This window comes from Triturus cristatus, chromosome 2_2 (genome assembly GCF_964204655.1).
Source record: "Triturus cristatus chromosome 2_2, aTriCri1.1, whole genome shotgun sequence".
In the NCBI taxonomy this organism is placed as follows: Eukaryota; Metazoa; Chordata; class Amphibia; order Caudata; family Salamandridae; genus Triturus; species Triturus cristatus.
Genome location: NC_140582.1, coordinates 529023378 through 529042001, shown reverse-complemented (window position 1 = coordinate 529042001; position 18624 = coordinate 529023378). Strand labels below are relative to the sequence as shown.

General features: G+C 46.6%; 1 protein-coding gene across 4 annotated transcripts in view; it reads left to right on the top strand.

Moving 5' to 3' along the window:
* GATB (glutamyl-tRNA amidotransferase subunit B) overlaps positions 1–18624 on the top strand; it is a 488988-nt gene that overhangs the window by 24225 nt on the left and 446139 nt on the right. For 2 of the 4 annotated variants that reach the window (XM_085641664.1, XM_085641662.1), the window contains exon 2: positions 1096–1122. The exons of the other annotated variants lie outside the window; for them this stretch is intronic. In XM_085641664.1, coding sequence (XP_085497790.1) covers positions 1096–1122 — 27 coding nt within the window. The remainder of the gene's footprint in view (positions 1–1095; positions 1123–18624) is intronic. 4 annotated transcript variants of the gene reach the window in all.

Here is an 18624-nt window from a genome sequence, read left to right as displayed (position 1 = left end):
CCAGCATTTCAACATTATTAAATTTTTGTTATCAGATTGATGGCCTTATGGGGGGAACGTGATGCTTGTCCAGTTTGATACGACCTCAGTGTGATGGAACAAATGAAAGGGCGCATGTTCGTAGCATAAGCATAAAGGGAGAAATGTCATTATCTCAAAGGAATTTTAGTCTGTTTACCAACAAGAACGTCAATAATATGTATGTGTCCCCTGTGATTTTGTTTTTTGTGTTGCACAACCATACGGGCCATATGAGATTAGAGAGAGGAGCCCGTTGGGTTCATGGTGGTTCATACTTAAAAGAAAAGGCATCAAGGGATTTCCATTCTTTATAAGCATGAATCCGAGCTCTGGTTACAGTGGGAACTCACTATCCGATGTATTTGAGCTGAAGAGAGGAGTGAGACCGGGTTTCCCTCTGTCTTCCATCTATATTTTGCTTTGCTCTTAGCACACCAGATACAAATGTCAAATCTAGGGTTGGGACGCAAGTGGTCGGACCACTTGGAAGACAAAATGTCATTATATGCATATTATTTCTTCTATACTTTAGCTCTCCAGAAACGTCGAGTCCAGCAGTGGTAGAACTGTTGGATGACTTTGGCAGCTACTCAGGACTTCAAGTTAATTGGGACAAGACTGTGGACTATGGCCTAGGAAAGAGGGATTTAATGGAATGCATTAGTTGTCTATCTTACAGGAAGGTAAGACATAATCAAATAAAAAATATGCTTTCTTTCTTAGATGGGGTATGCAGAGACCCACAGCACTGGATACTATTACCGCTACTGATAATGGGGGGAATCTCTCTGCTAAAAATGATCATTCTTCCCAAGGTTTTGTATATTCTGCAAATATTTCCTTATACTCAACAGAGTTGTGGAATTTAAGAAAATATCTACTTGCCCATGTGGACAGTTTGCTTCATAAATCTACTTGTCCTGTAAAAAAAAGCTCACTTGTCCCTTTGGTGCGTCGTAGGTCGGTGACAAATTATGGCAGCATTCTGATAATAGCCTCTCTGATTGTCACAAGGCTCATACTATAGAAGGGTTTGAATACTAGCATTTCTCTTATTTTATTATCTTTCCACAGATCTACATACTGGGGCTGGATGTTGTGGTAAGCAATAGTTCCAGGGTTGAAATTACATTTTAAGTCTGTACAAACCTACTAACATGCATGTTTTGGGTGGTTTCATCAGCTTTTCTCTAATATTCTCCCATACTAAGAAAAGTTGGCAAGTAAACTTCTTCCTGGGTTGGGAATTAAGGGGTTGCGGAGAAAGTGGACCTGTAACCAACCGCTCAACAGATTTTTTGCATGAGCAAATCTACACATGCATATTTGATTGTGATAAAATGCAGTTCACAAAAATTTTCTAGGAGCATAAAAATGACCTATATCTGTAAATTCATGAAGGCCGTAAATCTGCACCAATGCAAGGACGTATGCCATGGCTGCATCTTTGCGAAATTGTTCAAAAATTGGGCCCCTAATTAGATCTGTCGTTAACCAAGACCTTTTGTTTTAGTTATAACTCTATCTCTCTTTCCATCTATCGACTGACTTCACTGCGAGTGACAGCATTGTACTTTTTCACAAGGCGCATATCGGCACACAAGTGCCAGGACTACTTTGCCAATGTGTGCTTTTTGAGTCTGAAAAATATTTTTGCTTTTTGCCACTGTTTGTTATAATGGTGAGGGCCCGGCACCTACCACAACAATAAAGTTCTAGAAAAACTGTCCATGAACAGACAGCAAATGTGTCCCAAAAAAAACAAGATTTAAAGGCCTCTTTATTGCTCATTCACTTTCTGAATGAACAGAACACCTGTTCCTTCCAGTTTAAATTAACTCACCAGCATGGCCGAGTAAATGCTAAAAATAGCTCGACCTGATAAAATCTCACTCGACATTGCGAGTGGATTTTTCGAGGCCTGAATATGTCCTGGGCATCAGGCTATATGAATTCCATACCCCTGACCCTACCCCAAGATTACCTTTAGAACATGACATCTATCAAGAGAACCTTTTTGTTGAATAAAAGACACCACAGAATATCTTTACTTTAATGCTGCCAATCAATGTGTGATGGAGGCCTGGCTATGATAGACCTGACATCATATTATAGTGTTATATAGATGCCATGGGCCCAAGGGGGAGGAACACCACAATTTTACATGTTCACGTTTAAATTTCACATCTTTTTAAATGTTGACTTTTGACACATTTGCATGCACGCACATATTGGATAATATTCTGTGAATGGAGTTGCTTACATTTACACTTCTTTGTAGGCAAATTGTCAGTGCCTTGAACATTCTGTACAAAGCTTAAGGTCACTGTGCAAAATGATGATGTTTGTTGTTTTCCGCTCGGTGACAGCCCTGCAGGGATAGAATAAATAATGATGATCTGACTGGGGCTCCGGTATGGTAACGCATGTGATGTTTATTATATAAACAACACCAATCAGTTGTTTAAACAGAGGAGCTGGGACTCTCTGTAGCTTTGGCTAGTTACTTTGTGTTTCTCTTTCTTCTTGCTTCTTGTTCGAAGATGTCGACGAAGAAGTCTGGATTCAAGCCGTGCAGAGAGTGCGGTAAGCACATGTCCATCATGGATCCACACGAGGACTGTCTGGTGCCTGGCGTCGGATCACGACGTCGAGGGATGCTCTTGCTGCCGCAAGATGAATCCTAAGGCCTTAAAAGAAAGAGAAGCTAAGTTGTTTATAGCAAGGATGAAAAAAGAGAAGAGAGGTCGAAGACGCTCCAGATCGAGGTCAAGGTCGGCGTCGAAGTCGACATCGGGACATGCTTCTAAGTCCAAGAAGCATAAAAAGAAGAAGAGGCATGGCTCTCGACACCGTTCGGATAAGGAGGCGGCTCCGAGATCGACTTCGCCTACTCGACGTCGTAAGGACTATGTTTCTCCCTCTCCTGTCTCAAATCCTGGAATGGAATGGAATAATATTTATATAGCGCATGGCTACCCGGAGGCATCCCAGCGCTGCGAGGAGGCTAGAGAGTAGGTGGAGTTACGAGAAAAGACAGGTTTTCAGTTGTTTGCGGAAAGCAAGGATGTTGGTTTGTCTGCGTATGGTCAGTGGTAGAGAGTTCCAGAGCTTGGAGGAGTTGTAGGAAAAGAGTCGGCCCCCTGTCCGGGATTTCTTTATTCTTGGAGTATCGGCCAGGTGAAGTTCGTCGGAGCGTAGCCTACGATTGGCTTACGCGCAGTTCGGAGCAGGCCAAAGCATATCCCAGCAGTTTTCCTTGCTTGGGTTTGGAAAGTGAGGTCCTGGTCGAGCCAGATGCCCAGGCTTTTTATCTCTTTTTTTAGGGGTGGGTGCTGGTCCCATACAAATCTGCCACATTGATTTGGGGATGAGGTTAGACTGGTTGCCTAGCAGCAATAGTAATCCAAAGGGTGAAACTATATCCTCCAGTGGGGACATATACACATTAAAAAGAGTGGGGCTAAGGGACGAGCCCTGGGGGACTCCGCAATGGAGTGGAATGGGTTGAGATCGAGTGGTTCCCTCGAATACCTGGATGGATCTCTTTTCCAGGAACGGTTTGAGCCAGGAAAGGGCCGAGCCTGTTACTCTTGCCTTGTTGAGACGGTGTACCAATGTGGAGTGGTTCACCGTGTCGAAGGCTGCACTTAGGTCCAGGAGGATAACGGCTGCGGATCCTCCCGAGTCGAGAATCTTTCTTGCCTCCTCCACAACTGCAATTATAGCGGTTTCCGTGCCCTGACCAGGGCGGAAGCCCGTCTGGGAAGAGTGGAGTAGTCCACCGGACTCGAGGTAGGTAGAGAGTTGATGGTTGATGAATTTTTCTGCCAGCTTACTAATTCCTGGTAGTAGGGAGATGGGACGGTAATTGCTCATCTCGGATGGATCTAGGTGGGGTTTTTTAGTAGGTCCTTTACCATGGCCATCTACCAGTTCGGGGGGACAGTGCCCTTGGTTAGTGAGGCATTGATCAGGTTTATGATGGGGGCATTGATGGTAGGTGCAGCTGACTTAAGGATGGTGAATGGTGCTGGATCGAGCGGAGAACCGAATGAGTCTAGACAGTGATCGGAGTTCTGGGGTTCATGGGAGTGTGGTTCTGGGGATAGATCATTATTGTTGGGTGGGAGGGACTTCAGGATATTATGAATTTTAGTAGAGAAGAATTCTGCCAATTCCTTGCAACGAGAGCCGGAGGGGTCATGGGTTGGGGGAGGATCTGGGACTTTCAGAAGTTTTTTGATTATCCGAAATGTTTCCCTGGAAGAGTTGGAGGAGGATTGTATTTGCTCTTCATAGAATGTAGCCTGTGTTGCTTTGAGAGCAGTTTTGTAAGAAATAATGGAGGCTCTATATTCTTTTTTTTTTTTTTTGACTGGAGAAGTCTTTCCTCCATGCTCTTTCTAATCTCTTGCATTGTTGTTTTAGTTCGCGGAGTTCCGGGGTGAACCAGGGAGATTTATTCAACCTACTTTTTTTTTTAGTAGGAATTTTCTGGGTAGTACTTTGTCCAGTGCGTTCTCATCCCATGAGGCAAATCTCTTGTTTGCTACTGTGGGGTCTGGATCATAAGAGGGTATGGTTAGTTGTAAATCGTGTGACCAGTCCTTTAAGTTTAGTTTGGGCCAGGGGCATTCTAGGGTGCGTGTGATTGACATCTGGAGGCCTTCAGTGAGTGGGTGCCAGATGAAGGCTATTAAGAAGTGATCAGACCAGGGGATGGGGACAGGCTCCAACCCTTTGAGTTCTGTTATGTTTGAGAAGATAGGGTCTAAGAGGTGGCCTTATGTGTGTGTGTGGCTTGGTGGATCTTAAGCTGGAGTTCGGAAGCTGCAAGATCAAGTATTAGTTCGTTGGCTACTTTATCTTGTGAGTTGTCAAAGTGCAGATTGAAGTCTCCAAGAAGATTGAAGTTAGATGAAGAGCTAGCCAGGGAGAGTGCTGTTTCCAGTAGCGAGGTGGAGAATTGTCCCAGTGCTCCTGGGGGGCGGTAAAGGAGGATGTCGGAGAAGGATCTAGAGGGGGAGAGTTCAATGATGAAATGGGCGCTTTCACAATCTCGGAGGGGGCTGTCCAGAATGCGGCATGTTAGATGTTCTTTGTAGATGATTGCTATTCCGCCACCCTTGCCACTTATTCTGTCACGGCGTTGGATCAGGTATCCCGGAGTGAAAGCCTGTACCACATCAGGGTCAGAACTTGGGGAAAGCCAAGTCTCTGTGAGGAATAGCACCTCCATTTTTAGGTCGAGGGACTGTCCGGTCTGCCGAAGGCAGAACCGGAAGTCCGGAGATCTTATGATTCTTAGAGTGGCTATTTAGCCCGCCTCTCTTTTTGCCTCTCTTCCATTGGCTGGCTTCCGAAACGGAGGCCAGCCATTGGAGGAGAGAGCTGTCCCTCCAAATAGGTCCGTCTTTTTCAGATTCGGGGGCGTGTTCCGTGCTGTTCTCTCCACTTTTTAGCCACGCCCTTTTTTAGGCGTGTTTTTCTCTCCTCCAGCCAATGGCAAGAGGAGAGAAAAAGAAACACGCCCCCGAATCCGAAAACGCCACTGCGTTTCTCCGAGGCATTTCTGCTTTGCCTCGGAGAAAGGCGGTGGTTTTCATGGCGACTCTCTTGAATGATTGTTGCGCCCCGACGACTATATGTGGATATGCATAGAAGTACGTGCATTATTCCCCTGTATGGGGAACCAATTTGGAGTCTTTGCTCAACATCGTGTGATTCTGCGCAAATTATCTCCCCGTCACTTATGTGGACAAGTGATGCGCACTCATTTGAATTAGTTGCACGAGGCGTTTCAGTCATTTTGCAAGTGGCATTACGCTCAATCGCACATTTCGCCATGCATACCTCAGTGGGTTAATGTTCCTGCTGCATAAATCAGCTTGCGGAAGGAAAGCACGCCGTGGAGACCTCAACATTGAGGAAGCAGAGATCACACATAACGTGGCGTCCAAGGTGACTAGGAGGCGTGGTGGCAAAAAAACTGCGCCTCAGGCCACGCCTGTCGATGGATTGCAGAAGCGGTGTGTGTCGGCTCCGTTTCACTCTTCTATGCAGGGTTACCCTTGGCTGAGCCACGTTACCTGCCGTCTCGCGCCGGCACGAGCCCACGTAGCTGGAGAAGGACACGCTTTTCATTTGGTAATTGCTTATTCGTTCGTGCATTTGTGCTTTTCAGTCACGCTATCTCCTTATTCTGTGCGTGTTTAACTACGGCTCCTTTTACCACCCAAAACGGATGTGAGGGGTCTCATGCCCCTGCTTGTACCAGGGTCCATGGCTCCGCTACCACCCAGTGCACGTCTACATCATGTGGCAGGCGAGGCCCAGTGGCGGGGTTCTGCGTCTGCCACCAGGGCTCTGCGTTCTTGTTCTCGGTTGACACTCGCAATGTGTGATCGTCTGCTGCCTTCGCTTCCTTTTCTGCCAATTTTAGAGCGTTTAGAAACGGGCTGCCTTCATTGACCCCAGAGACCTGAAACCCTAATTTCTTAGGAATTGACAATGTTCAGAGAAGAAGCAGAAACGACGCCCAAGATGTGTGCAAAGGAACATTTTCAGGGATTATCCCGACTTTAATCATATATGCGATGCGTTAACACACAACAAAGGGTCATTTTCTCAAAGCGATTTTTTGGGGGGTTATATTGATTTTTCAATAATTTTGGTTATTTAGTTACCATGTTTGTAATATTCGAATGGATACAATACCATCTACACATGCCTGCACGAGTAGAATCGATTTTTTATTTAATTTGATGAACTTTCAAATCCTAGGGGGTTCTTAATTCGTGACCGCGTAGTAAGTATCATACAACGGTATTATCTTTATTCAACATGTTTTTCCTTTTTTCCACCACATCCTACCTATCAAAATACAATTTCAACATTTCGCATACGAATAGTAAAATATTTATAATCTATTTTTACCTTTTAATGTTGGCGCTTTTATTTATTGGGAACAGAAGAAAAGACAACAAAGTAAAAAAAAAACAACAATTTTTTAAACCGTTTACTATGTATGTGTGTGTGTGTGTGTGTGTGTGCGTGGCTATGTGTATATGTGTATGTGGCTCTGTGAATGTATGTTTGGCTCTGTGTGTGTGTGTGGCTCTGTGTAAGTGTGGGTGGCTCTGTGTGTGTGTGGGAGGCTCTATATGTGTGTGCCTCTGTGTGTGGCTCTGTGTGGGTGACTTTTTTTGTAGGTGGATCTATGCGTGGGTGGCTGTCTGTGTGTGGGTTGCTCTGTGTAGGTGGCTCTGTGTGGGTGGCTCTGTGTGTGTGGGTGGCTCTGTGTGTGTGGGTGGCTCTGTGTGTGTGGGTGGCTCTGTGTGTATGGGTGGCTCTGTGTGTGTGGGTGGCTCTATTTGTGTGTGGGTGGCTCTGTGTGTGGATGCAAATGCAATAGGTCTCGCATTTGAGAGTGATTAAGCTATTGACATTGTAAATAACAATGCAGTTTCTTTAAATGTTTTAAAAACAAAAACATAAACAAAAATAATGTCATGAGCAATGCCAATAGCTCTAACTTTAACAATGCCGAGACCGTTGCATTGTAAATGCTTGTTATGTCCTGTAGGAGGATGGAGATTTCCAGGGAGTGTTTAGGCAGAGATCTGCAGTTCAGTAGGGCCATGCTAAACGGGTTCCCATCTGAGTCATGCAATCCTAATGGTGAAAGATCGTAATGATAGTGGGTACATGTGTTTGCATTTTCTCAATGGAAACTGAGGGAAGGCATGGTGATTTTGGAGATTGTATTAGGTGGAATAATTGTTCCCTAGAGTAGTGTAGATGGGCTGAGTGCAAAGGAGCAAGTCTTCCTGGCCCTGGGCCCGGTCTGGCGCGGACAGGCGCAGACGTGGTTGCCTTAGGCGCGCCAGCGGCGCGCCCGCTGTGCGTCGGGGCGAGCATCGTGTTTTATGCAGGTGCTCTAACAACTAGACCGCTAACCGGCTCAGTTGCGCTGAGGCACTTCCGGTCTGCGTTATCCTTCCCTCCACTCAACCGGAACAATCCGTGGTGGACCGGGGAAGACGCAGACCTGGTGCACGTGTGGGGTACAGTTTATGCAACAACAGGCAAGTGATTTTAAAATATGATAAAAGCGGCGATTTCAAAAGCTGTGGGTTTAAGAACAGCCAACTGTTACTAATAATGGGCAACAGAGCGAGCCAGTATGTAGTACAGACAGCGTTAGTACAATTTTAAGAAGCATTAAAACAAAATGAGCAGCGCTTTCAGGAGCCCTTTACCAGGCGCTCCTTCCCTTGTTCCAATTACCTGCTTTAGGAGCCTCTAGCGCGTCTCCTGCTTCTCCAGTTTGTCTGACCTCGCCTTCGGCTTCACCGGAGCACTCTCCGGCTCCATCACCGACGCCGACGCATTCTCCGGCTCCGGTTGAAGAAGCTCCGGCTCCTGATGAGTCTTCGACTCCGCTGGCTCTACCGTTGGCGCCGATTGGCCCGAGTCCGGTTATGCCTCAGTCTGAGCCTTATCCCCCTTTCCAGGCCCGGGATAAGACCCATCGCATTATTTAAATGCAATGTATGGTGTCTTCACAAGAGCAATGTACCCCTCTGGAGCACCTTCGGGTCCCATGGGTCCAATGGCTTTCAATCTGGGGGTTCCTGAAGCCTACGCTCAGGCTCCATTTATGCCTTTTTTCCCAGCGACGCCGTCTTGGCATTTCCTGGCGCCGAGGACGTCGACGCCGCTTCCATCTTCTCCGGCTCCAGCTCAACCTCGTTCGACTCCTGCTGCTCCTCCGGATCCATGTTAGACGCCGGCTCCGGCGACGTCGGAGTCGGTTGCGGCGCCGTCAACGCCGGTCCTGAGTATTAGGTCTAGGCGAGAAGCTCAAAGGGTTCTGGAGGAACAAAGGTACAAGGTTGAAGAGATGGAAGAGGTTGAGCTCATGGAGTCTGATGACTTATTTGAGGATTTAAAGGAGGCCAGTGGCCTAGCTTAGTCGCCAGAGTGGGAGATTACTCCTCCAGCTGATACTCCCTCTAAAGATGTGGCTCCCTACCACACCGTCATTAGGAAAGCAGCAGAGCTTTTGGATTTACAGCTTCCAATGGCTGAATTCAAGCCTAACATGCTAACTGAGGTTTTACATTCTCCCTCCACCGTGTCAGAGCCTTTACTACCATTAAATGAGGCCATTACTGAACCAGTCATGGAGGTATGGCGAAAGACCTTTTCAGCTCCTGCGGTTTCTAAAACTGGCTAGAAGTACAGGGTGGCTTCAGGTGATCCAGACTTTCTTACTTCCCATCCTTCTCCGGAAAGTCTGGTGGGTCAGGCTGCTTGCTCAAAGAGGTCTTCCGGTGCCTTTCCACAGGTTCCTAGTGACAGGGACGCTAAAAAGCTCGACCAGTCGGCCAAGAAAGTTTTCTCCTCGGCCAGTATGGCCTTAAAGTCGACAAATGCCACCTGTCTCTTGGGCCATTATATCCACGCTCTCATGGATTCTGCTAAACAGCTGGCTCCTAAGTTATCTGAGGAGGACAGGCAGAACTTTAATGAAGTGCTGTCAGACACTCAGGCGGCTGCGTGTCAGGTTATCCAGAGTGGCCTGGACACTGCAGACTCTGTCGCCAGAATTATGGGCTCCTCAGTCGCCACAAGGGGGAGTGCGTGGTTGAAATAATCTGAGTTCTCCCCTGATGTGCAGGCAACGCTTCTGGACCTGCCTTTTGACGGTTGTGGGCTGTTTGGTAAAAAGGCTGATGCGGCATTGGAAAGATTCAAGGAAAGCAAAGCCACGGCCCAATCTCTGGGTCTGCAGACACAGCCTAGGGGTTCTTATAGGAGATACAGAGGCTTTGGGAGGTCGTCCTTTCGGACCTACAGGCAGCCCCAGCAGCAGCAACAAGAGCAACAGAAAAACCCTGTATAAGAGCTACAGGGGCAGGTTCAGAGGTCGTGCTCGAGGTCGGCAGCTCTTCCTCCCTCCCCCCACGACTGCAAAGCAGCCCTAGATCCACCATTCTGGATCATGTTGGTCCTGTGGGGGGCTGGCTTACTCATTTTCTACAAGATTTGGAATCGGTCACTACAGACCTTTGGGTTCTAGATCTTGTAGAAAATAGGTACGCTCTTCCCTTTCGGGAATTCCCTCCGAATTACCCTCTTTGCCAAGGTGCTTGTTCGGAGGACCACCTTCTTCTCCTGCAGGAGGAAGTCCATACGTTACTAAAAAAAAGGTGCGATAGAGGTGGTTCCAGAGCAAGAGAGGGGTCAAGGATGCTACTCCTGGTATTTCCTGATTCTGAAGCAGGATGGCAGGCTACGTCCAATCCTGGAACTCAGGAACTTAAACCTTTTTCTGAAGCAGGAGAAGTTCAAGATGCTCACCCTTGCACAGGTTCTTCAAGCGCTGCAACAGGAGGACTGGATGGTGTCGATCGACTTGCAGGATGCGTATTTCCACATCCCCATCCTGAAGTCTCACAGGAAGTATCTCCGTTTTACGGTAGGGTCGCAACATTATCAGTTTGCGGTCCTTCCGTTCGGTCTTACTACTGCACCTCGAGTCTTCACCAAGGTGATGGCAGTGGTGGCAGCCCATCTCAGAAGATCGGGGATTCCAGTTTTCCCCTATCTGGACGACTGGCTGATCAAAGCGGAGTCGCCAGAGAAGGTGCTTCATCATCTGCAGGTTACAACCCAGCTGTTGTACAAATTGGGTTTCACGATAAACGTGCCCAAATCTCACCTGGTGCCCTCTCAGCGCAACCTGTTCATAGGGGCAGTACTGGACACTACTGTGTGTCGAGCATTCCCTCCTCAAAGGATTCTCGACATACAGGAAATGATTCCCTTGTTTTACAATGGAGGGGTCGTTCCAGTCCTGAAGGTCCTTCGTCTGCTCGGTCTGTTTGCTTCCTGCATTCTGTTGGTCAACCATGCACACTGGCACATGAGGGCGTTCCAGTGGTGCCTCAGCAGGCAGTGGTATCAGCACAATGGAGATCTCGGGGAGTCTGTGAGGATCTCCGGAGAAGCTGCAGCAGATCTGTCTTGGTGGAGCGTGGAGGGCAATCTGTCTCAAGGAAAGCCCTTCCATCTACCTCCATCGGTGGCCACAGTGATAACGGATGCATCCACTTTAGGGTGGGGTGCACATTTGGGGGATCTGGAGATCAATGGTCTTTGGTCTCCAGAGGAAAGGTTGCTTTACATCAACCTTTTGGAACTGCGGGTGATATGTTTGGCACTCAAGGCCTTTCTCCCTTTCGTTCGCGGTCAGTCGGTTCAAGTCCTGACTGACAACACTACCGCGATGTGGTATGTCAGCAAGCAGGAAGGAGTGAGGTAGCATGGTCTCTGCAGAGAGGCTCTGCGTCTCTGGTCCTGGGTTCAAGAACACCAGATGTGTCTGATGGCAAATCATCTGGCCGGAGTTCTGAATGTGCGTGCAGATAGTCTCAGTCGTCAGTTCTCTGCCGACCACGAGTGGAGGCTCCATCCGGAGGTGGTTCATCACGTCTTCCGGACGTGGGGAACTCCTCGGGTGGACCTGTTTGCCACTCTCGAGAACACTCACTGCCCATCATTCTGCAGTCTCCAGGTTCTGAAGCAGGGAGTTTTGGGGGACTGCGTTTCAGATAAATTGGAGTTCTCAATTCCTTTACGCGTTTCCTCCCATACCCTTGATTCCTCAGGTTCTTAGGAAGATTCACCAAGACCGGGCCCAAGTCATATTTTTCTCTCCCGCCTGACGTGGTGGATGTAATTTTGTCTGCCAGACGTCATTCCAATAAATCTATCTATTCTTATAGGTGGTCTAAATTTGTTCTTTGGTGCAGAGAGAAGTCTATTTATTCAACATCCTTCAGTTTGCTCTTTCTCTTGCTCAGCAAGGCTTTGCTGTAGCTACTGTAAAGGGATATTTATCGGCTTTGTCTGCATTCCTTAGTTTGCCGGATCAGCCGTCCTTGTTTAAGTCACCTATTGTATTACGATTCCTTAAAGGCCTTACCAACAAATTTCCGCCTACTCCTTTTATTGTGCCTCAATGAGACTTAAAGCTTGTCTTAACTTACCTGATGGGTTCTTCCTTCGAGCCCTTGCACAAGTGTCCCTTAAGGCTGTTGTCTTTCAAAACAGTTTTTCTCATTGCCATTACCTCGGCAAGGAGGGTAAGTGACCTTCAAGCTCTGAGTTCGAAACCCCCATTCTTGTCCATTCATGCTGAAAGAATGATACTCGGGACCAAGGCTGCTTTTCTGCCTAAGGTGCTAACTCCTTTCCATCTGGGGCAGTCCATTACCCTTCCTACCTTCTATCCTCCCCCCTCACCCTTCCAAGGAGGAGGAGCGGCTTCACCGCTTGGACCCTAAGAGGGCGGTGAGCTTTTACCTCGATGGGACTAAAGACTTTTGAGTGGATGACCAGCTCTTCGTGGGCTTTGTTGGCTGCAGGAAAGGCAGAGCGGTGCACAAGCGCACCCTTTCCAGATGTATTATCTTGTGCATCAAGATATGTTACTCTTTGGCCTGTAAGGAACCTCCAGAGGGTATAAGGGCTCATTCCACCAGGGCAAAGACTTCTACATCTGCCTTATCTGGAGGTGTTCCTGTGGAGGACATTTGTAGGGCGGCAACTTGGGCCTCCCTCCACACTTTCGCGAAGCATTACTGCTTGGATTCCGAGGTGAGGAGGGACGGACACTTTGCTCGTTCCGTCCTTCAGGACTTTTTGGTATAGAAGAGTGGACACCCTCCTCCGGGAGCGGGACTGCTGTGGGAATCTTTTCACAAGATGAGGAATCCACTGGCAGATGTATCCATCAGAAGAACAAGTTACTTACCTTCGGTAACGCTTTTTCTGGTGGATACAGTATCTGCCTGTGGATTCCTCACTGACCCACCCGCCTCCCCGTTGTCCACCCTTGTATACTTACAATACTGATGGTGTTTCAAAATGTATTTGTTACTGTCAAAGGCAGTGTGTTATTTCATTTGCCTTCCTGTATCATCTTCACACTGTGTGTGTTTTGTATATTATGTACTGTGTATACTGTATATATATTGCTGTCAGTCCGTCGGTGTGCCTCGAAGGCACGGAAAAAAGGGCGGAACTGATGTCATCACGCCAACGAGGTCCTCTTATGGATCCAGTGACGTCAGCTGAGCCGCGAGTGGAGCCGTGCTTCTGTGACGTCGTCCTCGTCGACGTGGAGAGCTACAAAAGTTTCCGAATGTTGCTGGCGCAGGGGATATTCACAAGGTGAGGAATCCACAGGCAGATACTGTATCCACAAGAAAAAGCGTTACCAAAGGTAAGTAACTTGTTCATCACCACCAATCCTTGAGTCCGTTTAGGGCAAGCCTCACGCAGTCTGAACAACATTCTAAAAAAATTATACATGGTTGTATGTGCTAAATAGGCTGAATCCAAAAATCCACGTTGTGTGCCATGCATCATTAATGTTTCATGCACCCCAATAGTGGGATGTAGAGGTGCATGTAACCTATGCATGCATAGTGATCAAACGTGTTTATGTTAGCATGACATGCATCTACACGATAATGTCCGATGGATTGCTACTCCGAGCTGTCCCGATACCATCTCCATGGTCCCAAATGCATCCATGGAATTACTGAGTCCATATCTCGTGGGCAGAGCTATATTCGAAAATCAGTGTATATACAAGGGCACTACATACAATCCCAGTATACGTGTGGCTGTCACGAATCCCCAGTCCCTAGCACTCAAACTACCTCACTTGGGCGAGTGCTGGTAATTCAGTGTTAACTACACGACCAGCCTGTACCGTGTCCACCTCTGTAAAATGAAACAGCCTGCGCTGTGCCCATGTTGTGCATCATAGTTAAATATGTCGCATGTGACATGCATTAAAAACATGCTCCATGTAAAACAAATTTGCCAACAGGTACCGAGTCCTTAGTGGGAACCAGATGGCAACGTCGGAACCGGATGACGACTATTCAGTCACTCTAAAAACATAGCGATGTAACGTTGATTGCCAAGTATGCACATTATAAACATGCTGATAATTGTACACTAGTGAAAACACACTTACTGTAAAAACTGACGCAATGTGAACAATTCCATCTGCATGCACTGCTGGTCTGGAAAACGTCGGCCAGACGCAACCAGAAATTAACCTTTCTTAGTTTCACTACTGTCTGCAAAGGCTAGACTGCTCACCCAAGGTACCACATCCACGTAGCCAACGTCAGTCACAGTCATTGCATCGTATGTAGATGTGAATTTTGGTTTGGGAGGAGCTACAGCTATGATTTTACGTGTTTCAATAGTAATTTGAGATCAAACTTAATAGCCAAATTGGGTTTTATATTACGATTTTATAAATGACACTTCTAGAACGTTGTCATGTTCTGCCTAAGCCAAACATGCCTTTCTACCATTGTACAGTTTCACCTGATTGTTAATGGCTCTCCTGTGGTGTTGTGTATTGCTCCCAGGCAGTGGGGAAAAGGCTTTGGTATGGAGAGGTGTTTTTCCTTCTTGAGCAGGATGGCCCTAGGGTCGTGGTCACCCCCTTCCTGAGCTTCAAAGGGTTCCTGCCATTTCACTGGTAGATGTGGCTTTAACCTAGACCTGCCTCCCTTTTGTCTTCCTTGTCAACTTTGCTCCAAAACCAGTGGAAGTGAGGAGCTGCACAAAAACTGGTTTGGAGTTACCAAAAGGCAGGTATTGGCCATTATCATAGCCACACCTTTGGGTGGGCACACGGAGCTCTGCCCAGGGTAATAACGTTCTGCCATGTTGGATTTAGGTAGGGAAGGCCACTGTGGGATAGTTTACAGTAAAACACTCAGGAAGTGCTGCAAAAGTGGATAGGGTCACTTTTACCCTATTAGTTGAGAAGTGACCAGGAGTTTCCCCCACCCTCAGGCTGGCACTGGCCATAAAATTGGAATCCCTTGTACCCCTCACAAAACACACCTGGACCTGTGAAGAATCCAAAACAGGACTTTCGTGCTGTTGAAGCACTTGAAGGAAGACTGTACCTGCTTACTCTGAACCCAGGCCCCCAGAGTGATTCTAAGGGTCACTTGGCTGACCTGTTTGAGCTACAGGGACACAACAAGCTTCCAGAGGCCTTCGCTGCAACTGCCATTCTGACCAGTCCCAAGTGGCCCTGCCCTGGACCCTGGTGCTGACTTCTACTGGAGTGAGTCTTGACCTCCAAGTGCTGTCTTCTGGGTCCTGGACCCTTGACTGGTGCCAAAATGTGCTCCTCTGAAGTTTCCTGAAACTGGGACGTAGAAACTTTTCTCCAACTTTCTGCTGTGAGAAGTGTCGGATGACCCAGCCCAACATGCTAAACCGATCCAATGAAGGTGCAGCTTCGCTGGGCTGAAGATTCAGGTTGCTTCCACTACGTTCTTTTCTGCAGCAACAAACCTGATCCAGTGAGAATTTGCAAAGAACGTTTCTGGCCTCATGGAGCCCTCTTCGGATACATCCTGCAGCATTGCCCCACTGGAAGGATTTGAGCTCCAAAAAAGTGGCTAAGTCCAAAGGTAGAAATCATTACCGGGCAAAGGCGCAAAATGTATCTGACTAGCAAGAGAGCTTCTCTGGGCACAAAATTCTAATTTCTCCTGTTCTGAGCTTTCCTACCAAAAGTCAGCGCATCACCAATACCTCATCCAGTAGCTATCCAATCACATGCAGGTCTCTTAGGCCACAGTCCACCGTGCTCTTCCTGATTAGGATTTTTGACTTCTGTCCCAGAGACAAAGTTCAAAGTTAAAAGCATTTCACCAGTACAAACCTGTTCCTTGTATCCGACCCGCACTCCTTCGCGATAAGCTAGAGTTTGGAACTCTACAGCTTTAAAGTAGACTTTGCAACTGAGTCATCTGAGCCAACCAAAGATTTAAAACACCAACATTAGAGTAGCCTCTGAAACTCAGCCAACCGAAGATTGAAAAAGTATTTGAGTGCTATGGTACTGAAGGTTGGATAAATAGAGCAACCAGGTCGCTCCACAGTGTCCTATGAATGTTGCAGAATAGAGCCATTTCTTTTACTTTTTAGGATATTTCTGAAATAAAAGGGAGGAGGCTATATAGGGCAAGGCTTAATTAGCTGTCATGGGACTCTGTCATTGAGTGGTCCCAACACCTTTCTATTTTTATATGGTTCCGAGTACAGTCCTGAAGGAGCAGGTTCATTAGAAGGGATTTTTTTCACTGAGGATATCATGAATAAGTACCCAGGTGTATCTTCTGGAAGTTAATGATGAGCTTGAGAATTGTTTTGTTGCAGTTATAGCTGTGCATGGTGTGAGTTTGTGCTGCGAGCTGGAGTGGCATTCAGAGATTGATGAAGATGAGAACTGACATAAGTTATCCTATTTGTCAAGAATGGCTGGCTGGAAGAAGGAAAGCGTGCAATCATTTGTGAAGGTTACCAGTCCACAGAACACAATCTAGTTGTGTTTTATAATAGATTGGTATCGCCTTTTAGTTTGAGTTCTAGAATCATGTTTGTGGCCCATGAGACACTCAGGGTTTACTTTGACTAAATCCATGGTTCATTGATTAGATTGTTAAATAGTATATCATTTGTTCGAGTTGTGGAAACGGTTGAAAGATTCTTCTCCATCGCTACTGGCCATTGAACTACCTTTGTGGCCTTAGGAGAAGGTAGGTATTGATATTGCTGGTATTTTCAGTGTCCTGCCTGTTCAGTCCTGGTTTGCAATAATATTGATAGACTACTAGAGTAAATGGCCAGAGGTGTGCTTTGCTTCTGAGCCATATACCAAGGCTGTGGTAGGTTTTCTTAAGGATGTCTCCCTGCAAGAGGTGTTCCCAGAGAGCTTAGTGTCCAATAATGGTTTGTGAGTGAGGAAGTGAAATTGTTTTTAGCGTCGTGTGGTGCGTGGCATAGGAAGAGGTTTCGGTATCGTCCCTATACGAATGGTTTGGTGGAACTCATGAACCGGGTCCTGGGGAAATGCATCAAGTGGGCTTTGGCGAACAAGTGTGTGATGCCAAATGCTGTGAGATTTGCTTTGTGGTATCACACAACACTTGATCACAAAGGTCATCCATTTTGACTTGTTGAGAGGTTTCAAACCTGTATGACAATTTTGTCCTGTATCAAAACAGGACCTTGAAAGACCTGTCAGTACCAATGGTGAAGTCAGTCAGTCCAAACAGAAGTGGGATTTTGATTAGAGGAAGAGAGTGAACAGTATGTCATTTGAGGTGGGTGATAATGTGTGTGTTAGAAAACCTGGTCATATGAGTAAGGGATAAAGCAAGTTTTATAACACTGTTGGAGTCAGCAGAGCATGGGGTAATGCTCTTCAAGTGTGTGGTCATCACTGGTGGAATGTGAAGAGGGCTGTCAAAGCGGTACCAACCGAAGTTCAGGATGACTACGGCCAGATTGGGGAAGAGGTGCCAAAAGCTGACAAGGATTGTATTTTTCCAGTACAGATTCCATGTTTGTGCTTGTCCGAAAAGAACTTGTGCAAGGTCATTACCCTCTGCATCAAGGGCTCTTCACCCTTCTGTGTGTACAATTAGGTTTTTTTCTGTATGTAGTTGTTTTTCTCCTTCATATCAGTTCAGTTGTTCTCTTCTGCTGGTAGTTATAATTTGTTTTTCTTTTTTTTTTTGTGTTTAATGCGGAGAAAACCAGGTCGTTTTTCTATGTGCCTGCATGTCTTGTTTGTAGTGTTGTGCATTAGTCAGAAACAAAAAGAGAGCGACCCCTTCGAAAGCAAGGGGATAGTGTCACAAAGTCGGGTAAACAATAGAATTCCCCTAGGCGCAATCTCAAAGACTCCCTTAGGGTCAAGACTGTGCAAAAACCTCCTGCACAGAAAACAAATATACAAAAAGCACAATCAAAAAACGTATATCGCAGATCACTTCAGTTTGTGAAGCAGCACCCAGGACTGTTGGGCCTCCATCTCCTGTGCCTCTGCCAGGGATCAGAGATGTCTTCCAGTCCACAGAAGACCCCTGCACTTTCCTTGGGCCTAAGCCCTTCAAAGGACCTTCTCTCTGAGCCCAGCAGTCCGGGATGTAACCCACATCGTCAGTCACAGGCAGTGTGGTATACTCATCCTTTTGTTCCTTGATGTTCCAACATCGCTCATATCTGTGATTGATTGACTGCGGCCAGCTGTAAAGTCACGGCAAATTCTTGTATCATCATACTGACTGCAGCACAGTTAAGGATATGTTGCACCTTGTGTACCTAGAAAGATCAGGAAATTGTTTACAATGAGGTGACTGTAATGTACTGTGAGTTATTACAGACTGACTATTTAATTGTCGCTCTCACATTTTCCCACAGTCTCACTCTCTTTCACATACACTCAAGTTCATTCACACACTCAACATGGACAGGAAGAGTAGAAGTGTGTGCGTGTACGTCTGACCTGTATCCTATATATGCTTTATCCTGGTCTCTATGCTTGGCTCACCACCATTGGGTGAGGTTGTCTGCAAGCAAGGCATACACTGATTATTATGGGTTGACTATGGAAATATGAAGTATTGGTGAGGATGTAAGTCTAAATATTTAGTAATGATTACCTAGTAATTTGTGGCTAATTGAAAT